The sequence below is a fragment of the Coregonus lavaretus genome (assembly GCF_964263955.1).
Source record: "Coregonus lavaretus genome assembly, chromosome: 10".
Classification (NCBI taxonomy): Eukaryota; Metazoa; Chordata; class Actinopteri; order Salmoniformes; family Salmonidae; genus Coregonus; species Coregonus lavaretus.
In genome coordinates, this window is record NC_139997.1 from 30,035,428 (window position 1) to 30,055,876 (window position 20,449).

A 20,449-nucleotide genomic window follows, 5' to 3' on the forward strand; every position below is an offset into this window, starting at 1 on the left:
GTTCACTATGAGCGGGCGAATAAACAGGAAGTCGAAACTTCCCAATTGTACCGGTGAAATTAAAATGTGCTACTTCTAGTTTGTGGTTTGGATAATTGTGATGTTTATGACAAAAACGTAATGTTGTTAATATATTAATGATTATATGCCATGGCAGAGCCAGGATGAAATTCCCCTTTAAGTATATTTAAAACCAAATACTTTTAGACTTTTACTCAAGTAGTATTTTACAGGGTAACTTTCACTTTTACTTGAGTCATTTTCTATTAAGGTATCTTCACTTGTAATCAAGTATGACAATTGGGTACTTTTTCCACCACTGCCTTTCCTACAGAGGAGTTTACAGGGTTTCGGGGCACTGTTTTCTATCTATACTGAACCAAAATATAAACACAACATGCAACAATTTCAAAGATTTGACTGAGGTACAGTTCATATAAGGAAATCAGTCAAATAAATAAATTAGGCCCTAATCTCTGGATTTCACATGACTTGGCAGGGGCGCAGCCATGGGTGGGTCTTGGAGGGCATAGGCCTACCCACTGGGGAGCCAGGCCCAGCCAATTAGAATGAATTTTCCCCACAAAAGGGGTTTATTACAGACAGAAATACTCCTCAGTTTCATCAGCTGTCCGGGTGGCTGGTCTCAGACGATCCCGCAGGTGAGAAGCCGGATGTGGAGGTCCTGGGCTGGCATGGTTACACGTGGTCTGCGGTTGTGAGGCCGGTTGGACGTACTGCCAAATTCTCTAAAACAAGCTGTTGGCAGAGAATGTAATGTTAATTTCTCTACCATAAACCGCCTCGGCTTATGGTAGAGAAATTAACATTACATTCTCTGGCAACAGCTCTGATGGACATTCCTGCAGTCAGCATGCCAATTGCATGCTCCCTCAACTTGAGACATCTATGGCATTGTGTTGTGTGACAAAACTACACATTTTAGAGTGGCCTTGTATTGTCCCCAGCACAAGGTGCATCTGTGTAATGATCATGATGTTTGATATGCCACACCTGTCAGGTGGATGGATTATCTTGACAAAGGATAAAATTCTCACTAACAGGGATGTAAACAAATTTGTGTACAAATTTGTGAGAAATAAGCTTTTTGTGTTTATGGAACATTTCTTTGATCTTTTATTTCAGCTCATGAAACATCGGACCAACATTTTACATGTTGTGTTTATATTTTTGTTCAGTATTGTATGCTTACTTACTTTAATGTGTATTTCATATTTCCTATTCTTATTTTTCGTGTTTTTTATTTTCTAGTGTTTTTTATTTTCTAGTAATACACTGATTGATTATTGCATTGTTGGGTTTGAGTTTGCAAGAAAGGCATTTCTCTGTACTTAAAACTTGAAACTTGAAGACTTGGACTCTATTAGTTGACCTGTCATGATATTTTGCTTGTTTGTTTTTTTGCTCTTGAAGCGCTTTGAGATTCTATGAAAAGCCCTATAGAAATGTAATGTATTATTGTATTACTTTTATAGCACTTATACTTATACCTATCCAATCCTCAGATCTACATGGAGTTCCTTGGGGGTAGTTTTACATATATTTTATGGAACAGAGATGTATGTTTCTTGGCGATGCACCATGCTGCCTTTTTGACATGACCGAGAGGCGCAGATTACTGTTACATTTGAGAAGGGCGGTCCTCCCTCACCGCTTTTGCCCTTTCAAGTCACGTGCCATTGACTGGTGCGCCGCGGCTCAGTATAATCGAATCCCCTCAGTGACGATAAAAAAAACAGTATAATAAAACCGGGGTTACGCAAATAGATTTGTAGGCCCGGCATGCACCTCTAACGTTTGTTTGTGGACCGCCATAATACCATAGAAGAAGAAGACTTGTATGAGACATACGCACTTGGTTTGGGATAAGCGTTTTGAAATAACATGGGTAATTGCCACACTGTTGGACCAAATGAGGCCCTTGTGGTTTCAGGTACGTAACGTTACATTCATCTTCAACTTTGTAAATACTCATTTAACGTGTAAGTTGTTACTTTCAGCTGTTATTTACACAGTGATATGCACATTGCCGCAATGGATAACCTCATTGTGTCATTACGAATTCTGAAAATGTAGACAGTTATTCCTTTGACGTTAGCTAGCTAGCTAGCTAGATAGATATATTTTTTAACAGTTGCCGCGTTCAAAACAACTGGGAACTCGGGAAAAACGAGCTCGGACTGGGAAAAATCGATTTGAACGGTCATCCAACTCGGAATTCCAACTCAGGTCTCTTTCTAGAGCTCCGACTTTACGACCTGAAGTATTTTTCCGAGTTCCCAGTTATTTTAAACGCGGCAGTTATCATGTGGTCTTCAGGAGTTCCTCAGGTCAGGAGCTGGGTGCGTAGGATGACATTTTTGTTGATTTGTAGATGCCACACTTCTCTGACACACCATATGATTGTAAACATCGCAATCACGTTGTTATGAGTAAGGGATGGTGTTAAATCAAGCCATTGATGCGCATTTCTAGGTTGGGGAAATAGGAACGTTGTGATTATGAATGACGTGCTCCGACCGTCTGTGATGTCAGGTCTATTACATTTGACATTTTAGCCATTTAGCAGGCGCTCTTACCCAGAGCGACTTACAGTTACCAATACATTCAGACCACAAATGTCATGCCAGATACACATAATGCAGATGAAATTTGGCCTGGTATGTTAAAGCCAAAGTGATTGCAACTAATATTACCCATGAAATACATATCAGTACATTTACATTTTAGTACAACTCTAAACGTATTATAAATAACTTTGGCTAACAAAAACAAGGACATATTAATAGGTTTGAATAACTATGTTTGAGAGATATAGTCTAACGTAGAAAGATGCTTTTTGCATCTGAAAATGTAATTTCTGGATACTAGACTTCCTGTAGCCTTCTATTTGCAGTGTGGCAATATGAGAGAGTGGTTGTCATGACTCGTGACACATGTGAAACCTGAACAAACCAATGGAATTTGTGGAAGTATGCCTGATTGCTTTATCTCATCCATATGAGTTGAGTTGGAGACATTACAGATGTAGCGTGAGGTCTTTTTAAGGTCTGGAAACTGACTCAGTCTTTACAGACCCTGATCTGTAGCAGCACTGGAGAACTGCAATTAACTGGAAGTCATGTTGGTAAATGTAGTTGTGTGTATGCCTTGAAAGATTACAATGCCATTTTCAGGCAGTTTCAAGGACAGACCTCTGTCCACTAGGCTACATAAGTAGCTAGGCTATGTTATCTTGGTCTGTTGTAGAAAGTTACACAATAAATTAAATTAGGCATGATATCATAATCAACCCTTTTGATGCTCTTTTATTATTGAGACTGATAGTATGATTATTACCAATCACTCAGCAAAATCAGATTGTATTGTTTATGTAGGTTTGGTTAGAGAAGAAAGATAATCAGGTTTGTACTCTTGTCATGTACAGATTGCAGTAGTTTGACTATGTGGTTTGTGGTGTAGCCTAGTGCAGTGCAAAGTCAATTGTTTTCACCATAACCTCTTTGAGAAACCAGTTTCCTGTCTATTTGAAATCAAATCAAATAAAATATTATTTGTCACGTGCCGAATACATGTAGGTAGGGGTAAAGTTACTATGCAAAGATAATAAACAGCGAGTAGCAGCAGTGTGAAAACAAAAGGGGGGTCAATGTAAATAGTCCGGGTGGCCATTTTGATTAATTGTTCAGCAGTCTTATGGCTTGGGGGTAGAAGCTGTTAAGGAGCCTTTTGGACCTAGACTTGGTGCTCCGGTACCGCTTGCCGTGCAGTAGCAGAGAGAACAGTCTATGACTTGGATGACTGGAGTCTTTGACAATGTTTTGGGCCTTCCTCTGACACTGCCTAGTATATAGGTCCTGGATGGCAGGAAGCTTGGCCCCAGTGATGTACTGGGCCGTACGCACTACCCTCTGTAGCGCCTTACGGTCGGATGCCGAGCTATTGCCATACCAGGCGGTGATGCAACCGGTCAGGATGCTCTTGATGGTGCAGCTGTATAACTTTTTGAGGATCTGGGGACCCATGCCAAATCTTTTGTCTCTTGAGGGGGGAAAGGTGTTGTTGTGCCCTCTTCACAACTGTCTTGGTGTGTTTGGACCATGATAGTTTGTTGGTGATGTGGACAAGGAATTTGAAACTCTCGACCCGCTCCACTACAGTCCTGTCGATGTGAATGGGGGTGTGTTCGGCCCTACTTTTCCTGTAGTCCACGATCAGCACCTTTGTTTTGCTCATGTTGAGGGAGAGGTTGTTGTCCTGGCACCACACTGCCAGGTCTCTGACCTCTTCCCAATAGGCTGTCTCATCGTTGTCGGTGATCAGGCCTACATTCATTACTACAGAATGAAAGAACAGCTCTTGGATTTTCCATTGTGTTGAAACTAGAGGGATGAGTCACTAGTTGACTATGAGAACCCAAATGTCAGGAAGAATGTTATGGTCACATGATCTACACTACAGTGACCCTTCACTTTACCTTTAGTCACTAGATGACCATACAGCAACTGACAGAAGAGGTAATGTGCAAGCGAGCTGTTGAGAAAGTACACGAGCTGTCTTTGTAACTTTAGGGTTATGGTTTGGTTTAAGGTCAGGGGTTAGGTTTAGGGGGTTAAACTTAGGTTGAGGCACAGGCCATCTTCTCTCATCCTCCATGGAATAACTGTCCATTATGAATAGACCACACACTAGTAGCACAAATTATTTTCTCTTTCTTGTGAATAAAAAATAGCAAAAAAAATTCTAGGAAACACAAAGGCCTAGCCATAGCGCATGAATCAACCAGGCATGAAGCGAGCCAACATGCGATGCCATGCTTTTTAAGGGGTAGATTCTCACTGATTCCCATGGTGGCCTCTAGTATGTGGAGTCTGTCTGGAATCTGAAGTATTCTGAGGGAAGCAGAGCAGCAGCTGTGACTAAAAGTCAGTCACTCCACTCTATCACTGAAATAATCCATCCGTCCAGGGTCTGTTTCAGCATTGCTCCTCTCCACTTTGGAGCCCTGCATTAAGACGTCCATCTTGAAATATGGCCCACACCCCTTATAACAAAACGTCAGTATGCAATGAGTGCTAAATGGTACTGGAAGTCTCTGACAAGCAGGGAGGTGCTGGGCAAAATGGCCTAAAAAGTCATATATAGATTTTCACTATATATACAGTGCATTTGAAAGTATTCAGACCCCATGACTTTTTCCACATTTTGTTACGTTACAGCCTTATTCTAAAATAGATTACATTGTTTTTATTCCTCATCAATCTACACACAATACCCCATAATGACGAAGCAAAAACAGGTTTTTAGAAAATGTTCCTAATGTATAAATAAAGAAACAACATTTACATAAGTATTCAGACCCTTTACTCAGTACTTTGTTGAAGCACCTTAGGCAGCGATTATAGCCTCGAGTCTTCTTGGGTATGACGCTACAAGCTTGGCACACCTGTATTTGTGGAGTTTCTCCCATTCTTCTCTGCAGATCCTCTCAAGCTCTGTCAGGTTGGATGGGGAGCGTCGCTGCACAGCTATTTTCAGATCTCTCCAGAGATGTTGGATCGGGTTCAAGTCCGGGCTCTGGCTGGGCCACTCAAGGACATTCAGAGACTTGTCCCGAAGCCACTCCTGCGTTGTCTTGGCTGTGTGCTTAGGGTCGTTGTCCTGTTGGAAGGTGAACCTTTGCCCCAGTCTGAGGTCCTGAGCGCTCTGGAGTAGGTTTTCATCAAGGATCTCTCTGTACTTTGCTCCATTCACAGCATGATGCTGCCACCACCATGCTTCACCGTAGGGATGGTGCCAGGTTTCCTCCAGACATGACACTTGGCATTCAGGCCAAAAAGTTCAATCTTGGTTTCATCAGACCAGAGAATCTTGTTTCTCACGGTCTGAGAGTCCTTTAGGTGCCTTTTGGCAAACTACAAGCGGGTTGTCATGCGCCTTTTTACTGAGGAGTGGCTTCCGTCTGGCCACTCTACCATAAAGGCCTGATTGGTGGAGTGCTGCAGAGATGGTTGTTCTTCTGGAAGGTTCTCCCATCTCCACAGAGGAGCTTTGTCAGTGACCATCGGGTTCTCCCCCGATTGCACAGTTTGGCCGGGCGGCCAGCTCTAGAAAAAGTATTGATGGTTCCAAACTTCTTCCATTTAAGAGTGATTGAGGCCACTGTGTTCTTGGGGACCTTCAATGATGCAGACATTTGGACTCCAATCAAGTTGTAGAAACATCTCAAGGAGGATCAATGGAAACAGGATGCACCTGAGCTCAATTTCGAGTCTCATAGCAAAGGGTCTGAATACTTATGTAAATAAGGCATTTCTGTTTTTTTATTTCTTAATAAATTAGCAACAATGTCTAAACCTGTTTTCGCTTTGTCATTATGGGGTATTGTGTGTAGATTGATGGGGGAAAAATATTTAATACATTTTAGAATAAAGCTGTAACTTAACAATGTGGGGAAGGGGTCTGAATACTTCCCGATTGCACTGTATTTGTTTTAGTTTAGTGTTAGAGAAAATTAGCACATTTTCGAAAGGTCTCTCTTGATCAAAATGTCTGCCCCCATCACTGTGAACGTCTCAGAGTTCTAGCTTGGCTTTCTGAACTCGTTAGGAACTCGCCTTTCATCTCATTCGTTTTGTCTGTCTGACAAACGGAAAGTGTATTTTGTTTAAAATCAATGAATTATTTTTAGATTTATAGCCATTAATCTATCTCTGAATGTGGTACCATGATGAAACCACTCTCTCTACAATGTTGTTGAGCCATCCTCAGTTTTCTCCTATCGCAGCCATTACACTCTGTAACTGTTTTAAAGTCACCATTGGCCTCATGGTGAAATCCTTGAGCGATTTCTTTCCTCCAGCAACTGAGTTAGGAAGGACGCCTGTATCTTTGGATGGTGTATCAATACACCCAGTCACTACAAAGTGGAATTAATAACTTCACCATGCTCAAAGGGATATTTAATGTCTGCTTTATCTTTTTTACCCATACAGATAATTGTATGTGTGGGGTTCAGAAATAGAGGTAGTTATTCAAAAATCATGTTAAACACTATTATTGCACACAGAGTGAGTCCATGCAACTTAGGAAAACTAATTTTTACTCCTGAACGTATTTAGGCTTGCCGTAACAAAGGGGTTGAATACTTCTTGATTCAAGACATTTCAGCTTTTCATTTTTTATTAATTTGTACAACTTTCAATAAACATCATTCCACTTTGACAAAATGGGGTAGTGTGTGTAGGCCGGTGACACAATCTCAATTTAATCCATTTTAAATGCAGGCTGTAACACAACAAAATGTGGAAAAAGTCAAGGGGTGTGAATACTTTCTGAAGGCACTGTAAATAGCCTCTCTTTGAGCGGGATGCCCTTGCTGCAAAGATGTCATGCTATAGGCCTAATAGTAAGTTAGAGATTGTTTGCAGTCAAGACAAGCCAGCGTCTTCCCCTCCGCTCTTTCTCTCTCTCTGTGCGTGCGCGTGGACTAGAGGGTGTCGTGAAAGCTGGAAATGTCAACTGCCAGATAAATGCTTGACACTCTTAGATAGTACTGCTTGCTGTGAGTGTTTTAAACCTGCATCGGTAGTGTTTTATCAGAGCCAGAATACCTCAGATGAATTTACTATAAGGGTCGATTTCTCTCACACACACACACACACACACAATAAAATGATTGAATCACACATAAATCATGTGAGAAACAGACATTTTATTAATGTGAAATGTAACCTTGTCCTCATGATCTGCAAGGAAGCTTCGAAAGTCTTGTGTTTATTCAAGAAAATGCTAGGCTATTTATTTTGGTGGTGGGTTCATGCAAGGAATGACTATTTAATTTCCTCTCAGGTCTACAGTACCTTAGGCAAACTGCATTTCTTCAGATTTGGGAGGGATATTGCACATCAAATCAAATCAAATCAAATTGTATTGGTCACATGCGCCGAATACAACAGGTGCAGACATTACAGTGAAATGCTTACTTACAGCCCTTAACCAACAGTGCATTTATTTAAAACAAAAAAGTAAGAATAAAACAACAACAAAAAAGTGTTGAGAAAAAAAGAGCAGAAGTAAAATAAAGTGACAGTAGGGAGGCTATATATACAGTAAAATAAAGTGACAGTAGGGAGGCTATATATACAGGGGGGTACCGTTGCATAGTCAATGTGCGGGGGCACCGGCTAGTTGAGGTAATATGTACATGTGGGTAGAGTTAAAGTGACTATGCATAAATACTTAACAGAGTAGCAGCAGCGTAAAAAGGATGGGGTGGGGGGGCAGTGCAAATAGTCCGGGTAGCCATGATTAGCTGTTCAGGAGTCTTATGGCTTGGGGGTAGAAGCTGTTGAGAAGTCTTTTGGACCTAGACTTGGCACTCCGGTACCGCTTGCCATGCGGTAGCAGAGAGAACAGTCTATGACTAGGGTGGCTGGAGTCTTTGACAATTTTGAGGGCCTTCCTCTGACACCGCCTGGTATAGAGGTCCTGGATGGCAGGGAGCTTTGCCCCAGTGATGTACTGGGCCGTACGCACTACCCTCTGTAGTGCCTTGCGGTCAGAGGCCAAGCAGTTGCCATACCAGGCGGTGATGCAACCAGTCAGGATGCTCTCGATGGTGCAGCTGTAGAATTTTTTGAGGATCTGAGGACCCATGCCAAATCTTTTTAGTCTCCTGAGGGGGAATAGGTTTTGTCGTGCCCTCTTCACGACTGTCTTGGTGTGTTTGGACCATGATAGTTCGTTGGTGATGTGGACACCAAGGAACTTGAAGCTCTCAACCTGTTCCACTACAGCCCCGTCGATGAGAATGGGGGCGTGCTCAGTCCTCTTTTTTTTCCTGTAGTCCACAATCATCTCCTTTGTCTTGGTCACGTTGAGGGAGAGGTTGTTGTCCTGGCACCACACGGCCAGATCTCTGACCTCCTCCCTATAGGCTGTCTCATCGTTGTCGGTGATCAGGCCTACCACTGTTGTGTCGTCGGCAAACTTAATGATGGTGTTGGAGTCGTGCCTGGCCATGCAGTCATGGGTGAACAGAGAGTACAGGAGGGGACTGAGCACGCACCCCTGAGGGGCCCCCGTGTTGAGGATCAGTGTGGCAGATGTGTTGTTACCTACCCTTACCACCTGGGGGCGGCCCGTCAGGAAGTCCAGGATCCAGTTGCAGAGGGAGGTGTTTAGTCCCAGGATCCTTAGCTTAGTGATGAGCTTAGAGGGCACTATGGTGTTGAATGCTGAGCTGTAGTCAATGAATAGCATTCTCACGTAGGCGTTCCTCTTGTCCAGGTGGGAAAGGGCAGTGTGGAGTGCGATAGAGATTGCATCATCTGTGGATCTGTTGGGGCGGTATGCAAATTGGAGTGGGTCTAGGGTTTCTGGGATTATGCTGTTGATGTGAGCCATGACCAGTCTTTCTACATGCTTGTCTGGGTAGGTGAACAGACAACCTACCCCTGTTCCCTTGGCATGAAACATTTCTCTACAGTGTGCCCTATTGAATACGACCCTGGTTGCCCTTACAGCTGACAGTCATTCTCAACACTCCTCAACTGATACATTTGCTCCTTCTGAAAAGCAGCTATAATAGATGGGTGGGTTGTTTAGCAACAAACCCGATGTGTGCACAACCGTGGAGCAAAACAGGCGGGGTTAACTTAGAATCAAAAGATTGCTGACAACGTAGAAATTATATTTTCTCGACATTTTTATTGAAAACATCAATACGTTTGCACAATGACCACTTTTCTCTCAAATACATCGTTAGTTGTTTGTTAGCTAGCCAGCGAAATTTTAGCTATGTTAGCATAGACGTGACGAGTCAAAACATCTCAAAACAAGACATGGTATCAATAACAAGATACGAGCTGAAATGAGCCGCCTACGATTTCCCACATGGCAGTTTCTTGTCATAGTTTCTAGCTATCTGACTGTCCAGAATCATAACAACAGACTTCTGTCCCATCAACGCGCGTGCATCGTTTTCATGACGTCATCTAACCTGTCTATAGATTCTGCAGAATGGAGTGGCCAAATAATCCCCTTAATGTGATAGCTGTCTTTTATTAGTTTATTTACTCTTGGATAGACCTCATATCATAGCCTGTGGGGCCGACAACTAGTACCATTAAAACCCTTTTGATAACTGCCATTTGTTACCACAGTTGTGTTTTCCAGAACTTGATTTCTCATTTGGGTGTGAGCTAACTTTCCTGCAGTAGAAATGTCACCACCACCATCAATTGTGGTTGGTTGATGTATGTGGAGCAAGTGTTGAAGTGAAAGTGCCAGGGGAAGTTCTTAGTGAGAGGGTTTAGTTTGTGGTCTACAGGAGGCTTGTTGTGACAGACAAAGTGTGTGAATCAGTTAAATAACTAGTTTATACAGTGGGGGAAAAAAGTATTTAGTCAGCCACCAATTGTGCAAGTTCTCCCACTTAAAAAGATGAGAGAGGCCTGTAATTTTCATCATAGGTACACGTCAACTATGACAGACAAATTGAGAAAAGAAAATCCAGAAAGTCACATTGTAGGATTTTTAATGAATTTATTTGCAAATTATGGTGGAAAATAAGTATTTGGTCACCTACAAACAAGCAAGATTTCTGGCTCTCACAGACCTGTAACTTCTTCTTTAAGAGGCTCCTCTGTCCTCCACTCGTTACCTGTATTAATGGCACCTGTTTGAACTTGTTATCAGTATAAAAGACACCTGTCCACAACCTCAAACAGTCACACTCCAAACTCCACTATGGCCAAGACCAAAGAGCTGTCAAAGGACACCAGAAACAAAATTGTAGACCTGCACCAGGCTGGGAAGACTGAATCTGCAATAGGTAAGCAGCTTGGTTTGAAGAAATCAACTGTGGGAGCAATTATTAGGAAATGGAAGACATACAAGACCACTGATAATCTCCCTTGATCTGGGGCTCCACGCAAGATCTCACCCCGTGGGGTCAAAATGATCACAAGAACGGTGAGCAAAAATCCCAGAACCACACGGGGGGACCTAGTGAATGACCTGCAGAGAGCTGGGACCAAAGTAACAAAGCCTACCATCAGTAACACACTACGCCGCCAGGGACTCAAATCCTGCAGTGCCAGACGTGTCCCCCTGCTTAAGCCAGTACATGTCCAGGCCCGTCTGAAGTTTGCTAGAGTGCATTTGGATGATCCAGAAGAGGATTGGGAGAATGTCAGATGAAACCAAAATAGAACTTTTTGGTAAAAACTCAACTCGTTGTGTTTGGAGGACAAAGAATGCTGAGTTGCATCCAAAGAACACCATACCTACTGTGAAGCATGGGGGTGGAAACATCATGCTTTGGGGCTGTTTTTCTGCAAAGGGACCAGGACGACTGATCCGTGTAAAGGAAAGAATGAATGGGGCCATGTATCGTGAGATTTTGAGTGAAAACCTCCTTCCATCAGCAAGGGCATTGAAGATGAAACGTGGCTGGGTCTTTCAGCATGACAATGATCCCAAACAAACCGCCCGGGCAACGAAGGAGTGGCTTCGTAAGAAGCATTTCAAGGTCCTGGAGTGGCCTAGCCAGTCTCCAGATCTCAACCCCATAGAAAATCTTTGGAGGGAGTTGAAAGTCTGTGTTGCCCAGCGACAGCCCCAAAACATCACTGCTCTAGAGGAGATCTGCATGGAGGAATGGGCCAAAATACCAGCAACAGTGTGTGAAAACCTTGTGAAGACTTACAGAAAACGTTTGACCTGTGTCATTGCCAACAAAGGGTATATAACAAAGTATTGAGAAACTTTTGTTATTGACCAAATACGTATTTTCCACCATAATTTGCAAATAAATTCCTAAAAAATCCTACAATGTGATTTTCTGGATTTTTTTTTTCTCTAATTTTGTCTGTCATAGTTGACGTGTACCTATGATGAAAATTACAGGCCTCTCGCATCTTTTTAAGTGGGAGAACTTGCACAATTGGTGGCTGACTAAACCTTTTTCCCCACTGTACATAAGGCCTAAAACAGTCTTACAAATACACTGAACTAAGAGAGTAATAACACTACATACAATATGACACTGTAATAGGATAACACTAAATTGTGTTTGTTTGTAGGCATGTGGAGGGGTGGTACAGCTTTGGTTGACTTGATACCCTATGACTTTATGGTTAATTGATATAGTACTGTAGCAAAGCACTTCAAGTGGTCCTCTGTAGCTCAGCTGGTAGAGCACGGCGCTTGTAACGCCAGGGTAGTGGGTTCGATCCCCGGGACCACCCATACACAAAAATGTATGAACGCATGACTGTAAGTCGCTTTGGATGAAAGCGTCTGCTAAGTGGCATATTATTTATTATTATTTACATTCACAGTTCGCTTAAGTCACTGACCTATTTTCTAACCACTACAACACCCACTCCTCCCTGGTACCTCAGCTCTTCAATCTGTCAAACTGTGGTCTGATACCATGATACTGGTCGGGTTTACTGTGGTCTAATAATAGTGTAATAATCTGATATAAATGATACTGTGGTGCAATGACAATAATTGTAACAATGGTCTGTGTTATCCATAAAACTTTACTGGGATCTTTTATTTCATCTCATAGGACCAACACTTTACATGTGTTGCGTTTTTATATTTTTGTTCGGTGTAGAATACAGTACTATTTCATGCTCATGTTGTCTGTGTTGGCCCACAGGTGGTTGCTGTGGCTCCGATGGGAAGACCTATGTGGTGGGAGGCTGGTCATGGGCCTGGTGGCTCATCACAGACATCCAGAGGTAAGGAATGGGTGTAACACATTCACAGGATTTAGGTAGCCTACAGTTTGTGGAATTATACACTCAATGCAATGGACTGATTTCAGTGCCAACAAAAACTGTATTGGAATTCAATATTTCTGAATTTGTATTTAGATATGCCTATTGAATTTGAATTCAATATTTTTGATTTGTAATGCACAAAGTGAACCATTGAATTCTTAAATTGAATTTGAATAAACGTGAATAAATATTGCATTCAGGTTTAAAATTCAATGTATTATTCAAATTCAATATTTATTTCAATATGGTAAATATTGCCTTCATTGTCTGTGCTTGAAACTAGACTTGATACACAGACAATTAATGCAATATTTACCATATTGAAACTGAATATATTGAATTTAAATATTCAATTAAATGTAAATGTATTTGTAAAACTGAAATGCAATATTCAGTTTCAAATCATAAAATACAAGTTCACTTTATGAATTCAATCATTAAATTTGTGCATTACAAATTCAGAAATATTGAATTCAAGGACAGTTTCTTTTGGCACTGAAATCACTCCATAAACTGCCCTAACATCCAGCCATCATTTACCTCCAAAAGGCCTGCATTTAGGCCTCTTCACCCACACAAAGGAAAATAAGATTTGTTATGGTTATATTATAAACCGGACGAGTGGTTTGCAGTGTGAGTGGAGGCCCATCCCCATTAGCAGTTAATGTTTACTGTGTGTGTAAACACAACGCATCACAGCACCTATTACTCAGCTGCTCTCGAACACAACATTGCAGCCAGCAACCCATGTACATACTACAGCACAGCATTGAAGTGGAAAGACAAACACTCTGACAGAGGTTAGGGAAGGTTAAGTGAAACTCAATCTCACAGAATTCTGTTCTCCTGCTAGAGACAGATGATATTAGTTGGCCTGTATTTAACATTTTACAAATCAACATTTTAGCTTCCACAGCACATATGATAGTTGTGAAATCAAGTCGAAAAGATTGAAACATTTGCAGTGACAGTTTTTATAAATCCATAACACAACAAACCCCATTACTATTTATTTGATGCATTTTCCCTTAACTATTACATGATTATACAGTATTGTTAATGTTATGGATTTAATGTATTGTGTGTATGTTTGTTCCCTCTTATTTGTCTCTTTCATTCTGCTAACTAACCTGCCTTGCCTGGTGTTTAACTCACCGTGTCTCTCTCTGCCCTGTCGTGTCTTGGGGATGATGCCCGACTTAACTCCAAACCACCCCCTCTCCCCTACCAACTCGCTCGGAGGGTTCCCCCCCCCTGTCGTTTTACAATATATAAACCTCAGTAACAGTTAAACATTTAATTTGGGAGGTATTTCATCTGTTACATGTGTCAAGTCTCAACATCAGTCATCAACAAATGCATGTGACGTATAATTAGGCACGCCTCTCTATTCTTTTGTATGCAATTATGCAAAATTCAAACATATCGCAGTGCGTGTTGGGATAGAACTTCGCTCTGAAGCCTGCAGCCTTGCTGGCTCGGTCAAAATGGCTATCTGAGGATCTAATTAGCCCCTACACCCTCAATCATTTTCACTCCCTCAGCTTTGGGACACTTGTGCAAATGGCGGAGGCGCGCGTAAACGTGCAAATGGAGGGGTGAGGGGAAGGGTGTGATTTGGGATTCAGCCAAGGTCTTTTGTCTAGTAGTTGCTAGGATACCTGCCATTAAGGCTCTAAATAAAGTTAAGTAGAGGCATGGGATGGCTCAAGTGTTTGTTGCCTGTGGTGCTCTTTTAAGGGTGTTTTCACACTTGGTCCCTTTCAGACAATTTTTTGGAACTCAGTGCGGTTCACTTAATTTTTTGTGCAGTGTGAACACTCCAAATGAACTCTCATCCCTCAAAAGAGCCCCCGAACCTAATTAAAGTGAGGCCATTTCGAGAGGTGGTCTGAGTTCGGTTCGCTTGAATTCCGGGGTCCGGTTCTCTTTTTTAGGGCAATGTGAACACAGAGCTCCCCAGGTTCGCTTGTCATTATTCCCGCACCACACACTAGACTACTGCAACACAATTTCAGCTGAAATAACACCTCACATTGGTGCAACAAAAGAGAAGATGATGCTGTGCAGGTTCGCGTAAAAAAAAAATGTGTGCCGTTTTTGGATATTGATTAGTGATTGTCAAGGATGTACAGAAATGCCAAAATATTTGTGGAGTTTATAGTTCAGATTATTTGTTTGCAATATGTGATCTATAGGCTAAGTTTCATAAACTGGTTATTCGATTGTGGGGTTTGAATAGTGTGAGAAGACAACATATTTGATGAGAATCACAACCATAGGTTGCAAAATCAATCTAGCTCTTAAAGGGGCAAGCTGCCTACATTGGGTGTACAATTTTCAATTACATCATTGTTTAATCTGCAGATATTCTTCTGCTATTTATTCTGTTACCAATCATATTTACATGTTAATAGTATTTTACATTTTAGTCTTTTAGCAGACGCTCTTATCCAGAGCGACTTCATTACAATGATTTTGTCTAATCTTTTAACTAAATGCAATCTATTAGCTTCCAAAATGGAAGTAGGTACAGTGCCTTGAGAAAGTATTCATACCACTTGATTTATTCCACATTTTGTTGTGTTACAGCCTGAATTCAAAATTGATTAAATTGTTTTTTTCACCCATCTACACACAATACCCCATAATCACAAAGTGAAAACATTGGAGTCAATACTTTGTAGAAGCACCTTTTGGCAGCGATTACAGCTGTGAGTCTTTCTGGGTAAGTCTCTAAGAGCTTAGTTTCCACACCTGGATTGTGCAACATTTGCCCATTTTATTATTTTCAAAATTCTTCAAGCTCTGTCAAGGTGGTTGTTGATCATTGCTAGACAACCATTTTCAGGTCTTGCCATAGATTTTCAAGTAGATTTGTCAAAACTTTAACTCGGCCACTCAGGAACATTCACTGTCTTCTTGGTAAGCAACTCCAGTGTACACTAAGTATACCAAACATTAGGAGCACCTTCCTAATATTGAGTTGCACCCCCCCCCCCCCAATGTTCCCTCTAATTTCTTTCAGCACTGAGCAAATTTCAGGTCTGCAGAGAGCAAACTTGAACGTTGTGCGAATTCTCTGCAACTTCCAGCGTGAGTTTACTGTAAATACTGAGGCTGTACCCACTTTAAGTTAGTTTTAACAGTAGGCTACTGTGGCTATTTGATCATAATGTAGGCCTACCAGAGTGGCCTACCATCAGAAACAATGGAGAAAATGCACCCATAACATTTAAAAATGGAAATAGCTGTTCTATCATTCAGTCTACAGTAGCAGCCAATGTGTTGTGTTCAATGTAGACATACATTCCATGAGCCTTTAGAAAAAAATAAACATGCAGGGCTTGACATTAACCTGTTTATCCACTTGTCCTTCAGACAAGGCGGTGACTGAAAATGTTCTGTTTGATGCAAGAAACCACTTTACAAAATAAAATTCATTATTATTCCTATACCATTAATCTGACAAATTATGCTTCTCTGCCTATTGATTTCTTAGCTTATTCAAGCCTGTCTCAAAATACAACACTGCCCCTTTAAGACAAAAAAAAGTGTTGAATACACCTGACTCGCTTTTCAAATATATATTTTTTGTGTTCTTGTAGGAAGCAATCACTCCCCTATTGCTGACTACAAATGATGTGTAACTGAGCTAATAACTCACGAACTAGCAAAGGATATGAATAAAATGTGCACATGTGGCTACATGCAGCTCTCGCTTTGATCTCAAAACAAGCGCATCTACTCACAACCGCTAATGCTGTAAACACAGTCCAGTTCAAAGTAAATGGCACAGATCCATATATGGCAATGGTCTATTTGCATATATGACTAAAATGTAAATATAGGAACACAAGGCTTTTATTGTTGGGTTTTTTACAGAAATGTTTGGCGATCAACTAGGAATGCCTTGGGGATCGACCAGTCGGTGACCACTGCTCTAGAAAGTTGAGTGAAGTTCAATCTCGTGCTTCTCTCTGTGGGCTGATATTTCTGAGCTGCGCGGCAGTCTTGGCTACTGCGCGCACAGCTTTGAGGGAACATTGCCCCCCCCCTCCCCCTTGCCCTCAGAACAGCCTCAATTTGTCGGGGTCATGGACTCGACAAGGTGTCAGAAGCTTTCCACAGGGATGCTGGCCCAGGTTGACTCCATTGCTTCCCACAGTTGTCAAGTTGGCTGGATGGTGGACCATTCTTGATACACACGGGAAACTGTTGAGGGTGAAATACCCAGCAGTGTTGCAGTTCTTGAGACAAACCGGTGTGCCTGGCACCTACTACCATACCCTGTTCTTAGGCACTTAAATATTGTGTCTTGCCCATTCACCCTCTGAATGGCACACATACACATTCCATGTGTCAATTGTCTTGAGGCTTAAAAATAATTATTTAACCTGTCTCCTCCCCTTCATCTACACTGATTTAAAGTGGATTTAAGTGACATCAATAAGGGATCATAGCTTTCACCTGGGTTTACTTGGTCAGTCTATGTCATGGAAAGTACAGAAGTTCTTAATGTTTTGTGTACTCAGTGTAGATTTGGCCTTGTGTTTTAGGTTATTGTCCTGCTGAAAGATGAATGAATCTCCCAGTGTCTGGTGGAAAGCAGACTGAACTAGGTTTTGCCTGTGCTTAGCTCCATTCTGTTATTTTTTTATCCTGAAAAACTCACCAGTCTTTTAAGGATTACAAGCATACCCATAACATGATGCAGCCACCACTATGTTTGAAAATATGGAGAGTGGTACTCAGTAATGTGTTGTATTGGATTTTCCCCTAACATAACACTTTGAAACTTGTATTCAGGACAAAAAGTAAATAGTTTTTGGAGTATTACTTTAGTGCCTTGTTGCAAACAGGATGCATGTTTTGGAATATTTTTATTCTGTACAGGTTTCCTTCTTTTCACCCTGTCAATTAGGTTAGTATTGGGGAGTAACGACAATGTTGTTGATCCATCCTCAGTTTTCTCCTATCACAGCCATTAAACTCTGTAACTGTTTTAAAGTCACCATTGGCCTCCCTGTGCGGTTTCCTTCCTCTCCGGCAACTGAGTTAGGAAGGATGCCTGTATCTTCGTAGTGATTGGGTGTATTGATACACCATCCAAAGTGTAATTAATAACTTCACCATGCTCAAAGGGATATTTAATGTCTTTTTTTTTTTTTTTTTTTCATCTACCAATAGGTGCCCTTCTTTGCGAGGCATTGGAAAACCTCCCTGGTCTTTTGTGGTTGTATCTGTGTTTGAAATTCACTTCTCGACCTTACAGTTAATTGTATGTGTGGGGTACAAAGATGAGGTAGTCATTAAAAAACCATGTTAAACATGATTATTGCACACAGTGAGTCCATGTGATTTGTTAAGCACATTTTTACTCCCAAAGTTATTTAGGCTTGCCATAACAAAGGGGTTGAACAATTATTGACTCGACATTTCAGCTTTTCATTTTTAATAATTTGTATTTATAAAATCTAAACATAATTCCGCTTTGATGTTATGGGGTATTGTGTGACAATGTCAATTTAATCCATTATAAATTCAGGCTTTAACACAGCAACATTTTGAAAAAGTTAAGGGGTGTGAATACTTTCTGAAGGCACTGTGTCTAGCTGTCCGATAACACGTCCTGATGGAATGGCTTGTCCTGCACTTTGTAAAGACCCAGAGTGCATGAAGTGAATGTTGGAAAAATGTCTAAACATAGCAATGTTGATGCAAAGAGGACTTGGTCCACAAAATAGGTGAATTGGCAAAATAGTTGAGTCCTCATTCAAAGGCAAGGTCAGTGTCAATACAAAGAGAACTGAGTTCTTTTGCTTCTTTTTTTTACCCCAGTGTTCGCTTTAAAGAGGACTGAGATCGGTTATTTTAAAGAGGACTAAATGTGAAAACACCCCAAAAGATGTCCTAATCTACCCTGGTCTGTTTGTTCTGTTTGGCATGCCAACAATGACCATAGGAGTTGGCTTAAGAGCACAAATAGATGTCCAGCCTCTAGTTGGACCTCTCATATTTCCAATCAATTATCTAAATATTTCAGTAACACTTTCCTATAATTTTGGATGATTAAATAAATGAGAAATGACATATCCACGTATATTTTTTCTCTGGTGCAGTGTTTTTTTGAGCCAGCCCCGCCTGTATTAGCTGGTAGCCATTAGTTGTTAGCCATTACCAGCTGGAGAATGGGCCGGGCCCTGAAGGGGGTAACCATAGATCCCAGCTTCCCAGCTGCTTCCCATTAGTGATGCAGCATTCTTGTTAGTGTCTCTGGCCCAATGAGACTTTGATCCCTTTCTCCCATAACACAGGCAGAGAAGGAGTCTGAGAGGCCTGGGGGAGTGATGCTACAGCCAGCCCCTCCCCTGACTCGGTCTCTCTCAGACATGGACACTGAACCCTTGTTGATGGGGAGCTTCTGAGGACTCTGCCAGCTTCTAAATGCACTTTAGCTCTGTCAGTCAGTGGATTTAACATTGATTTCATGTTAGTGTTCTTAACCATGTTGTAGACACAGCTCATATGCATATAGTATGCATATCTCTCTTGTGTAAGAAAGAGCAGTGAAACTCATTTTGGGATGAATATTCACATTGTATTATGACTCAATCAATTGCTTTGTTGTCAATACTCTCTAGACCAGCGATTCTCAACTGGTGGGTTGTGACCCAAAGGGAGATTTTGAATGGGCCAAGGGTGTCTGAGTAAACAAACGAACAAAAAAACATGAAAAAATACACCAGTCTGAATTTAAATGACTTAAACCAGGTAGAAAGTGTGTAGAAATTATAATGAATTTAAATGTTGTAATTTAATCTCTGAACAAATTTTCTTCAATCATAGTATTTTCAATATAGAGCTATTAGCAGCACTATTTTGGTTGAACATTCTTCATCAAGAATATGGGCAAAATGTAATTATTGACAATGAAAGAGGTGGGAATGTTGTTCCCTTGTCATATAACCCCCTATAGTCGATTGATGCATTGAAAGATATCCGATTTTTTCATTGGATGCGTCTCAATCCACCACATCCACCAGTGTCACACTTCCGCATCCATGGTGAAAGGTGGCAGAGCTAGAGAGATGTTTGTCAGACCTTGAGAAAATGCGCCTTCTCACGAAAACATCTGTAGCGTCCGAACGGTTTGACCTACTGTTACGACCACTGAAAAGGGGAGACTCTCACGAACACGATGGTGTTCTCCGTTTTGCATATAGACAGACAGGCAGTTGAAGTCGGAAGTTTACATACACTACCGTTCAAAAGTTTGGGGTCACTTAGAAATGTCCATATCGAAAGAAAAGCAATTTTTTGGTCCATTAACATCAAATTGATCAGAAATACAGTTTAGACATTGTTAATGTTGTAAATGGCTATTGTAGCTGGAAACGGCTGATTTTTAATGGAATATCTACATAGGTGTACAGAGGCCCATTATCAGCAACCATCAGTCCTGTGTTCCAATGGAACGTTGTGTTTGCTAATCCAAGTTAATCATTTTAAAAGGCTAATTGATCATTAGAAAACCCTTTTGCAATTATGTTAGCACAGCTGAAAACTGTTGTGCTGATTTAAAGAAGCAATAAAACTGGCCTTCTTGAGACTAGTTGAGTATCTGG

At 41.2% G+C, this 20,449-nt stretch overlaps 1 protein-coding gene across 1 annotated transcript in view; it reads left to right on the top strand.

Annotated features, from left to right (window-relative positions):
- Window positions 1-1,819: 1,819 nt before the first annotated feature.
- Window positions 1,820-20,449, top strand: part of LOC311136079 (flotillin-2a) — a 44,925-nt gene continuing 26,295 nt past the window's right edge. Inside the window, exons 1-2 of the mRNA XM_084170151.1 lie at window positions 1,820-1,954; window positions 12,698-12,779. Of these exons, the coding sequence (XP_084026277.1) occupies window positions 1,906-1,954; window positions 12,698-12,779 (131 nt within the window). The 5' untranslated portion in view covers window positions 1,820-1,905. The remainder of the gene's footprint in view (window positions 1,955-12,697; window positions 12,780-20,449) is intronic.